The sequence below is a fragment of the Galeopterus variegatus genome, unplaced genomic scaffold, assembly GCF_000696425.1.
Source record: "Galeopterus variegatus unplaced genomic scaffold, G_variegatus-3.0.2 Scaffold1513, whole genome shotgun sequence".
NCBI classification, from domain to species: Eukaryota; Metazoa; Chordata; class Mammalia; order Dermoptera; family Cynocephalidae; genus Galeopterus; species Galeopterus variegatus.
In genome coordinates, this window is record NW_007727624.1 from 207312 (window position 1) to 218745 (window position 11434).

The 11434-nt window shown below is 49.0% G+C and overlaps 1 protein-coding gene across 1 annotated transcript in view; it reads left to right on the plus strand.

Moving 5' to 3' along the window:
- COTL1 (coactosin-like F-actin binding protein 1) overlaps window positions 1–4901 on the plus strand; it is a gene marked incomplete at its 5' end in the record, with an annotated part of 45274 nt that extends 40373 nt beyond the window's left edge. Inside the window, one exon of the mRNA XM_008577448.1 lies at window positions 3564–4901. Coding sequence (XP_008575670.1) covers window positions 3564–3674 — 111 coding nt within the window. The remainder of the gene's footprint in view (window positions 1–3563) is intronic.
- Window positions 4902–11434: the final 6533 nt, after the last annotated feature.

Here is an 11434-nt window from a genome sequence, read left to right on the forward strand (position 1 = left end):
CACAAGCTAACTCTGGTGTTTTCCTGAGGAAAAATGGAAATGAAACACTAGGACAATGCAGAACTTGTAGGTGTAAGCCAGTTTAATGGGTTAAGACACTTGACTGTAACCCTTCTTCTCTTTTTTGGCAGTAATCGGATTGCTGGACTGCTTGTCTTTTAAGACCTCTCTAAGTAGTGACAGTAAAAGCATGTGTCCAATGGGTAGAAAAATCTTCCATCCTATTTTCTACTGAGGCAGAGAGGAAAGGATATTCAGCTGATCCAAAAGTGTTGTGGTGACCCTGTTTATCTTGTTAGATGCGGTTTGCTTTAAACATTTTCAGAGATCATATGGTTGCTTTTTTATATATATATTTTGATGTAACTTGGACTCTTTTTTTTTTCTTCATCTTTTGGTTTTAAACATGTCTCTGGTATGTACCAAAGGGTTTGAGGTTGCTTTTTTTCATTTTGTAATTTGAGACATAACGTTTCTAAAGGTAATTTTGTTCATTTACATTTATTGTTATGTCATGTTTTACTAGATTCTACAATTTTGTTTTGCTTACTTTGGTTATAATTTGATTTCTTATATACTTGTAGTTTTAGATTGGATTCTGCACAGCCTCGTGTACATTTCACTTTAGATTTCTTAGGCCTTATCAAGCTTATTTCTTCTTAATCTAAAGCTAATACCTAACTGACACAAACATTAAGTGTTCATATTTCTTTAGATTGCCATATATAGCTATCACAGAGCAGAACTTTGGACTTCCTTATATAGGCATCTTGGGCTGTTAGCTTCCTCCTCCCCAGTGTTCTCTGCCCCTCCCCCATGCCACTGGGCTCAGGTTGAGAAACACGTCAATTCTCAATTCTCTTTTCTGGCTCTTAGATCCAACTTGTGTTTTCTTATTGTACTCATCACATGCATATATGCCTAGCAGCACAGTATGGTGAGATGGGAATAGAAAGGGTCGAAAGGATGTTTTGTTATTCTGAGCAAGTCCCTCCAAGCCCAGCCCATGGGTCTTATCTGTTAGAAAAAAAAAAAAGGCTAACATACAAGGGAGGATTAAATGAGAAAATGCGTGAGGCTGTGCCTGGCACATGTCAGCTGCTTGGTAAATATTAACCATCCTCGTCTTCCTCCCTGTTAGTGTTCTTACTGACTTAGCATGGCAAATGGCTTGTCTATACTGTAAAATTGACCCGAGGGTTCTCCTGGTTTAGTCATTCCTCTTGGTCATATACAGGACACTTTGTTTAGTATTGTTTTGTTTCTCAATTGTGATGAAATTCACTTAACATAAAATTAACCATTTCAAAATGTACAATTCATTGGAGTTTAGTATGGTCACAATGTTGTGCAAACACCACCTGTCTCTAGTTTGAAAACATTTTCATCACCCCAGAGGGAGACAATGACTCTTTACTCTTTGGATACAACTGGACTTTCTAGCTGTGTGACATTGGGCAGGTACTGTAATCCTCAGAATTTGTTTTCTCATCTTTAAAATGGAAATAATATCAATCATCTTACAGGATTTTTAAAAAACAGCTTTATTGAAGTATAATTTATATCCCACAAAATTAGTTCATCCTGAGTGTATGATTCAGTGATTTTTAGTAAATTTGCAGACTTGTGCAATCATCACCACAATCCACTTTTAGAACTTTTCTATCATTTCCTGTTCCCATCTGCAACCCCTGGTAACCACTAATCTACTTTCTGTCTTATAGATCTTATAGATTTGCCTTTTTTGGACATTTCATATAAATTGAATCATACAGTATGTGGCCTTCCTTGTCTCAGATCTTTTGCTCAGCAGCATGTTTCATGTTGTAGCATGAATCAGTATTTCATTCCTTTCTATGTCTGAATAATATTGTATGGTATGGATGGACCGTATATATATTTTTAATGAATATTATTATTCTTTTACATTCTACGAAGTTGTTGCGGAGCACTTGGGAGGGAGGGGGAGAGGAGAAAGGGGAAGGAAATGGGACAGAAGAAGGAGGAAGGAGGAGAGGTGGGATTGAGGCTGTGGCACCTCCCTCATTCCCACAGGGGAGACCAGGGGGCTTCCAGCAGTGGCTCGGTCATTGCCCGGCTGGGTGCAGATGTCAAGGAGGTGTGGCAAAAGCCCTTGTCCCCCACCACCCCAGCTCAAGAACCCGGGGCACTTCCTGCGGCAGCTTGATGGTCGTCACTGGGCTAGTTGTATGTATCAGGGCGGCATGGCCGAGAAAGGATCATATTTTACTTATCTACTCATCTGTTGATGGACATTTAGGTTGTTTCCACTTTTTGGCTATTATGAATCATGCTGCTATGAATGTTTGTGTACAAGTGTTTGTGTGGACATACATTTTCATTTCTCTTGGGTAGTGCTGTAGGAGTGGAATTGCTGAGTCATATTAAAGGGTTTTGAGAATTACCTTTACTAATGTGTATTAATCTCAGTGCCACAGAAGTGCTTACTAATGGTGGTAATTGTTAATGCCATTTCCTTATGGACTTTCTTTATGTGGAGGACTTTCTGATCTTTGGACTTGTTATTTGTATTTTGGGTAGCTTTTTCTGTATTCCTCCTGTCTGTAACCATCCTGAAATTGTCTTTGTTTATTGAAGTCTTATGATCCACATATTAAAGTAACTGTTTATCTCTGTGGCTCAGGGTTATCTGATAAGCCAGATCACCTCCTTCACTTATTCATGCCACAGACATTTACTGAGCATCGCATGTGTGTCACACCTGTGGGTTATGGACAAAATCTCTGTGCCCCAAGAGGAGACAGCTACTGCATTCGTTTTCTCATCCTTGTAGCCCTTTTTAACCTGGCATGGTGTTTATTGAATGAATGCGAACATAGCCCTTACCATCCAGTGACTGAGTATGGCTGGAAATTCCAGTCGATGCCCAGGCTGATCACTCAGACCCAGGACCAGAAGCTCCTGTGTCATTAGGACCAGTGGTGGCTGAGGCTAGCTCATACCAGCTTCTGAGAGCCAACTATGGCTGTCTCTTCCTCATGCCATGTATGGGGACATCATGTTGGTAGCTTGAAATCAACCATTGTGGGAATATATACACCGTGGAAATGGGCAAAAGCTACAAATCAGAGCTTTTCCCCTTATTTTCTTTTTTATCAGAGAGCCTGGTGTTAAACATTTACCAGCCCATCTGCCTACCTTTCCAACCTCACCTCCTGTTATTCTTTCAACAAGATGGTTTTTTACAGATGACGAAGTGGAGGCACAGAGAGTTGAAAGGACCTGCCCAAGGTAACACAGCCAGAAAATGACAGAGCCAGAATTCAAACCCAGGTCTGACCTTGGCCCATCTCTGTGTCGTGGGACAGCATAGTAAAGTTTACTTGGCATAGCCAAGTTTACCCACTGTCTGATCTCTAGTCATGTCTTTTCTTCAAAACAACTCTGCTGCCAAATTTTCATTTTGATCATTTGTTAACGTTTTAGGTAGGTGCCAAGGCTTCCCAGTGTGTTGCCTGAGCATCACTTAGATCCTGTTCCTTTTTAACAGGAACTCTGTGTATTTTCATTTGCTCTTGCAGAATTTCGCTAAAGAGTTTGTCATCAGCGATCGGAAGGAGCTGGAGGAAGATTTCATCAAGAGCGAGCTAAAGAAGGCAGGGGGAGCCAATTATGATGCCCAGACGGAGTAACCCAGCCCTCCCCTGCCCCTTGCCAAAGTCATCTGCCTGCTCCCCAAGGGAGGGGACCACCGGCCTCCGCTACAATCCACCAGCCCACCAGGGAGAGGAGAATCAATGAGAGGCAACGCCCACCACCCCGTGTCCACACCCCACATCCCCTTTCCTGCTTCCCTCATGAACCCTGCCATGTCCTTTCTCATGAAGCTCATGGAACATCTTTCTTTGATCTCCTTTTTCTTTTTTCCCCCTTTTTTGTTCTAAAGAAAAGTCCTTTTGATGCCAAGGTCATGCATGTCATCAGATCTGAGGTGCCTCCTGTGGTGACCCCTTTCCCTGGCATTTCCGCCTGGTCTGATCCACTGTGACCTCGCGCTGCTCCTGGAGCTGGGGCCTGTTCTACCATCTTGGTTTCTTTGGTGTGCCCTCCTGTTGACCGCTAAGGGGGCAGCCGGGCCAGGAGCTGCACCCACCGGCTGCAGCCTTCATAAGCATACACACTGATCCCATCGTCAGTCTTGGACCTCCCAGAACTTGCTGCAGGGTCCCTAACCCCACCCCCATTCAAAGTTGCCTAAGCTACATGTCCAACACAGACAGTATTGCTCAGGGGTGAAAAGTTTGGGTCTGGCTCGGACTGAATAAGAAGAGAGAAAATTTGCCTTAAAACTTACCTGGCAGTGGCTTTGCCACATGGTCTGAAGCCACCTATTCCTCCCCTTTTGATTGAAATCTTGTGGCATGAAGAAGAGGCAAAGGTCTGAGTCCAGGTTTGGCAAGAGAAACAATTCAGGGTTAACTTCAAGAACTCCCAAAGTGACAGGGACATTAGGGAGAGAGGCTCAGGGTGGGGGATGGGAATTTAAGTAGAACTAGGAACTGATTCCTGACTTGCAGAAAGGTCCTGTGCAAACAGCGGGGACAGCACGGGGACAGCATGGGCCTGGGGCCTGCTCACCACTTTTGCTGTGTGGAGCTGCAGCCCCAGCATTCACGGCGACCAGAAAGTCTGTGGCTTTCATCCTAGGTCTGCACCACAAGTTAAAAGGATTGTTTCGTTTTTAAAGAAAGATGAGATTGGCTTGGTTTTTCATGAGCACGTTTTATATAGTTCTTTTTCTTTTTTTCCTTGCTCATTTCATTTGGGAAAGAAATCTGTACTGTATTGAGGTCGTGAAGGACATCTCTGCACTCAAAACAGTTTACAGAAATAAATGTTTTTTGTTTTTCAAAAAAAAAGTTGCATTTCCTGATTTGTCTTATAGGGTTTCTTTACTGTAAAAACAAAGGCAATTGTCATCCTAATCAGATTTGACAGGCATTTATGGAGCTTTAGGGACTCAACACATTCCCGTTCAGTAGCTTATTTAATTCTTAACAACCCTAAGAAATAGGTGCTGCTTTTGTCCTCATTTTGTGGAAACTGAGACTCAAAAAGACTAATTCCCCAAGGTCACCCAGGTAGAAAGTGTCAGAACGATTTGAATGAAGTCTCCTGACGCCTCTGGCACTGCAGCTTATGAGGGGAGTAGGGAAGCCCTGAAGTTGGGACAGTGAGGTGACAACAGGTTGCGGTACTTCTTGAGTGGCCAGAATCCTCCTGTCTTTTCGGGAAAGGCCAGGAGAAAGTCTCTTCCTTGGCTTGGCGGTGACACGCTCTCTGAGGTTGTCCTAGGGCTGAAAAATGGGACTTCCAGCACACCAGATCCTGTGGGAACTCAGAACCAGGCCAGAGGAGTTTCAAACACACACATACACACACACACACACACACACACACAGAGAGCTGGGCTTGGAGGAGCTGAGTGTGGGGCAGGGAAGGTGCAGGGAGAGGGCAGAGACCACACACACACACACACACACACAGAGAGAGAGAGCTGGGCTTGGAGGAGCTGAGTGTGGGGCAGGGAAGGTGCAGGGAGAGGGCAGAGACCATAACCATAGCAGGAAAGAATCCTACAAGGTGTAGGTTCCTGCAAGTCTGTGATTATGATGCCCAGTAGCATGGGGCCGATGCCACCACCCCTGCTCCCAGCCTGCCCCAGCCATGCTGAATTTTAATACCAGCTCATCTATCACAGCTGTGTGGCTTTAGGCAAGTTAGTTAACCTCCCTGGGCCTCAGTTTCCTCATCTGCAAAATGAATAGCCATATTGCCTACCCCATGCAAAGGCTTACGGAGCAGCAAGGATTACATGTGTGAAGGGCATCCAGTTGGGGTGCAGCATTCTTACCACATCCTGCCACTAGGTCTTGTTAGCTCTGTGGACTTCTGTTTTTTCCTACACCTGGAACAGAGGGAGGTAGGTCTCTTGCTTCCCAGACTACAGGCTTTTAGCTACAGAGAAGTTGGGCTTAGTAGGTATACCTTTTCATGTCACTGCCATGTACCCCAGTGCCCCAGGCCTTTGGTCTTCAGGAAAACCTGACCTGGAGCATGGCTGGTCTCCTGGCCCGACTCCAGTCTTGCGGCCCATGCTGCTCTGTTCCCCAGATGTCAGGAGGCCGGCTAGAAAGAGTGAGGGGACCTCTCAGAGCTGTGCTAGGCCTGTGATCTCATCCCTGGCTGCAAATTAGAGTCACTGGGAGCTTTAAAAGCACAGATGAGATCTCCACCCCAGCCTGATGAAATCAGAGTGCTGGATTCAAGCAAATGCCACCTGCTCCTGTCCAGACAGTTGGGGAGGTGGCTGGATCCCAGACAGACAGGGCCGGAGGGGAGGCCTGCATCTGCCTCCAGCAGGTTCCTCTTGTGAGTGGAATCTTGAAGGGTGAGTGCAGACAGATGTTTATTGAGCACCTGCTATGTGCCGGACACCAGGCTAGGTATGAGGATCCAGTAACGAACAAACTCGGACACAGCCCCTGTCCTCAGGGAGGCTGAGTCTGGTGGAGATGATGGACATTAATCAGTTTGTCCCACCAGTGGGAGCAGCAACAGATGAGAAGTCCACTTCCAAGAAAAGCCTATATTCTATGAGAGATGGTTACAGAAACCTGGTCAGGGTATCAAGGAGGGCTTCCCTGAGGGGGTGGCACCTGAGCTGCAAATTCAAGGAGAGGAGGTGTGAAGCGGGCCAAGGGGGTGACGGGACAGGGGAGCATAGGAATGTTGCAGGGGACAGAGCAAAGGGTGGACGGGGGTCTGAAGCAGCTTGTTTGTATGTCAAGGAGCATGGTTTTAACTTGGAAACTACAGCTTGGGCCTTTGCTGGGGGGGTTCTGATGGGCCTGTGAGATCTTTGAAGGCAGAGAAGGCTTGCCTTCATCCTCTCTCTGTGCCCTGTACCCAGCACCTGCTAATGCTGCCTGGAGCTGCCCCACTGCCCCTGCCTCTGCCCAAGGCCTGGCCTGTCCTGAGCTGGCCTCCATCAGGCCGGAGGAGTCTGGTATGTGGGTTTCCTTGCTGAGATACGCTCTGAATTCATTTACTCATTGCTCATTCAGCAGCTGTTGCAGTTACTATGCTGTGTAACAGATTACTCAATGAAACTTAATGGTCTCAAACAACCACCATTTTATTTTGCCCTTGATTTTGAGGGGCAGGCATTTGGGAAGGGCTCAGCTGGGCAGTTCTCACTGGTAGGGGCCTCTCGTTTGGCTGAGGACAGATTGACTGGGCTGGACGTCCAAGCTGGCCCTCCCTCGGGGCTGGATGTACAGGCTGGCCCTCCCTTGGGTCTGGCAGCTGCTGCTGGCTGGCAACCAGGAGCTCAGCTGGGATGTGGGTCAGGCACCACATGTGGCCCCTCCAGCATGGTGACCTCAGGGCTGACGGACTTATATGGCAGCTGGCCTCCCCGAACGAGCAGCCCAAGAAGACCGGGAGGAAGCAGCATGGCCTTTCCTGACCTGGCCTCAGCAGTCACGTGGCACCATTTCCACTGCACTCTACTGGGGGAAGTGTCATAAGCCCCAGATTCAAAGGGAAGGGATGTTGACCCAGTGACTCAATGGGAGGCAGGCCAAGAAAGTGAGGCCCATTTTAAAAGCAACTCACCTTACTCTGACCTGGTGCTGAGCCAGCCTGGGGTAGGGGCTGAGGGACTCGAGTGGCAGTGGGGGAGGAGGACAGGCCACCTGCCATAAAACAGGCATGTAGTTACGGTGCCTGTTTTCAAGCTCCTGGCAGGTCGCTGCTCCTAGCTGGTTGATCCCTGGGGGCGCTTCCGTTTGTCAACTTTGCCCAGCCCCCCTGCTGGGCAAGTTATACTCTGTTTATACTCCAGGGATTATCTGGGGCTAGGAAGGAGCATCCAGCCCCAAGGTGCCATCCGGGCTGGGGAGAAGGTCTGCTGTCCCTCTCTGGGTGAGGGTTGTCCTAATTACAGCCTCCCTGTTCCCCATTTCTTTGTGAACCAGAGAAGAGACAGAAAAAACAATGCAAAAAGGTCAGCTGCAAGGACAATGGGGAGCAGGAGGCGACGCGGGCGTGGCCGTGGCTGACCAGCTGGGCAGTCTTGGCCAGTTGCTCCACCTCCCAGCGCCTCCGTATCCTCCTCTGTAACACAGGACCATGATCATAGTGCTGCCCTCATGCATTTATTATGAGCACTGAACGGGAGGAGCCTCGTCAGGAGCTGAGTGTGATGTTATCTGTTAATATTATGATGCTTACTCTCTGCATTGTCCTGGGACCTGTCCTTGTTCTGGGAAAGGGCTGTGGCCATGAGCAGCTGTGGCCAAGGCCAAGGCAGTGGCAGAGCCATCGATTCTTCCACCCCACTGTCAACACTGCTGCCCATGCACCGCTGCCCGTGGGCCCATCATGTTGAGCACACAGATGCCTCTGGGATTTGTTTTGCCAGAGTGGGACACCTGGGTGGGGCTTGGAAGTGAGCAAAAGACACAGTTCTTAGATCCCTGATGGGAAGGTTGGGGGTCTGGTAAGAAAGGCTGGGACTAGGAGCCAGCGCAGTATAAGTGGAAAGGTTCAAATCCCAGTTCCACCACTTACAGGCTGTGTGACCTTAGGTAGGACTTTTTACCTCCTAGCTTAGAGGAGTCTCCAGGGCAGGTCATACAGCCACGCCAGAGTTCAGGGGGCAGAGATGCATCATCTTCTCGCAAGGAGGTTCACCAAATATTTGTGAACAGAAATGCAGTGCACCACACACACCTAGCAAGTGGCTGAGGCAGGATTTGAACCTAGGCAGTGGAGGGCTCAAGCATCTTTTCATTGGCCCATGCTGCAAGACCTCACAGGAGTGAATGAATGAGAGAGCTCCAACATTCTGTGCAAGCGGGAGTGGTGGGTTAGCCTCGCCTGGATCCCTAGCCACCCCCTTAGCCAGGACAAGGCCCCTAGGCAGGCAGTCCCTCCAGGCCGCAGGCAGGGCACAGCAGGAATTCCAGCAATTGGGCTGCCAGCCAAAGAAAAAGGAGTAAATGCCAGGCAGCCAAACCCTCTCATGGCCATGGCGCCATGACAGTGTGAAAGCCGCAGCCAGTCCTTCCTCCAGCTCCAGACTAGAGTAAAGGAGAACTCTGAAGGCATCTCATGGGGGGACCATGTGATGCCTCTGTCTGGGGAGCCTTTTGGACATGTGGGGCTCTGACAAGGCTACCCTCCAAGAAAGACCCCGAAGTGTAACTAAATCCCAGACATCATGTTGATTCTCCTCTCTTGGTCAGAATGTGTTGAGTCATTGTCTTAGGAACCAGAACCCTAGAGAAAGTGGAGTGAAGAATTTGGCTGAAAGCTGCGTGCAGATCTGGCCAAGCAAAGAACAGGTACAATGTGACCTTACTTAAGAACTTCAAGGAGAATAAAGTTAAATCAACCTGCTGGATGGGCCATGTGCGGAGTCCTCAGACAAGACCCAACCATGTCGCCATCTAAGGCATCCTCCCAGAACTTCTGATGCAGAGGAAAAAGCCACAACTGCCCCCCAAACCTCAGGAGACAGTTACCTCCTTATGGGAAAGAGTAAGAGAAGAGGCTGAAGGGATTTGGGCTCCAGGGCGCCACCGAGAGTCAGACGAAAGGAGTCCTGTCTTTTCTGCCTCTGTCTACAGTTTGGAGCTAATCTCAACAGTGTGTGTACACTTGAGCATCCCCCCAGGGATTGCTTCTATCTCTGAGATTCCTCCCAGCCTGGAGGGGCCCAGGAACCAGACGGCCTAGGGGCCTGCAGGGCTCCATTTTTGTTTGAATGTAAACAAATTCTTAAGTCATGAAACAGAGAGTCAGACGAAAGGAGTCCTGTCTTTTCTGCCTCTGTCTACAGTTTGGAGCTAATCTCAACAGTGTGTGTACACTTGAGCGTCCCCCCAGGGATTGCTTCTATCTCTGAGATTCCTCCCAGCCTGGAGGGGCCCAGGAACCAGACAGCCTAGGGGCCTGCAGGGCTCCATTTTTGTTTGAATGTAAACAAATTCTTAAGTCATGAAACAGAGAAAAAGATTACGTGGAGCTTTTTTCCCTTACAGGATTATCTTAGTTTTGAGCCATTTCTTGCCCATCAGAAAAGTTCCTCCTAAATTTAGCAGAGAATTTTGCTCTGCAAACTGTAGCTCCAGGTCAGCCCTTTGCCAACCCCCCTCGCCCCCGCCCCCATCAATGCCCTGTGATAGAGTTTAGACCCCCGCGGGGCTAGCAGGTCCTGTTTGTCCCTCTAGCCAGGACTTTGTCCAGTTCCCTCCTTGGGTGCCCCTCTCGGCTGTCCTTCCTTCACTTTTCTGAAGGCCCTGCTTACTCCCTCCCTCTGAAAAGAGACTGGTCTCTACTCTGACCTGCCTCTTCTAGAAGGTTCCCCATGCCCTGCAAAGTGGGCTGAATGCTGGTTCCCAAATGATGTGTCCATTTCCCACAGCCTGTGAATGTGACCTTATCTGGAAAGAGGGTCTTAACAGATGTAATTAAGCTAAAGATCTGGACTTAGGGTGAACCCGAAATCTCATGACGGATTTCAGAGGGAGATTTGAGACAAAGAGACAAAAGAGGTGAGAGTCAAGAGAGAAAGCTAGGTAAAGCGGGAGGTGTCTACAAGCCAAGGAACACCTGGAGCCACCAGGTGCTGAAAGATGCAGAAGGATCCTCCCCTAGAGCCTCCAGAGGGAGCGTGGCCCTGCTGACTCCTTGACTTTGGACTTCTGGACCTCTGAACTGGGGGAGAATAAACTCCTGTTGCTTTAAGCCCCACAGTTGGTGGCAATTTGCCGGGGCAGCAACTAGGAGACTATTACACCCTCTTTCCTCTGCATTTGCTCCTCCCCTCTCCACTGTGAGCCTCTCCAGGGCAGATCCGTGTCCCCGGTGCCTGGCACAAGGCCTTGTACATAGTAGATGCTCCGTAAATGGTCAGTGACTTGGGCTTCATGGGAGTCCCCCAGCCTGAATGGGGAGGAGGGGCCCTGCCCAGCTCTCCAAGCCACACGCAGAATCCAGACCTGCTCAGACCAGGGTCAGGTCTGTTGTACTAAACCAGGGGGCTTCCTGGCTTTCTCCACCTGGCTGCTGGCTCCCACCTCTGGCTCTACTCCTGTCCCCTCTAGGAGGGCAGCTGTCCTGTGCACCTGTCCACTTCCTCCACCCCCAGGGGCTTGACTGCATTACCCTGACCCCTCCGCTCTTTTAATCCTCTCTGGAGGAGTCTTAAGATACCAGTGGGAGGGGGGCTGTGGAGGTTGGTGTGCGTTCCAGGGCTGGGGCTCTGCCAAGCTCTCTCCAGGTGGCAGGTGTGGGACTTTGGCTCCCTCTGGGTGGGGCAGGAGAGGCAGGTGTTCCCTGAAGCTAAAGGCACACCAGGAAGTCTGGGGCTGCCCTGACA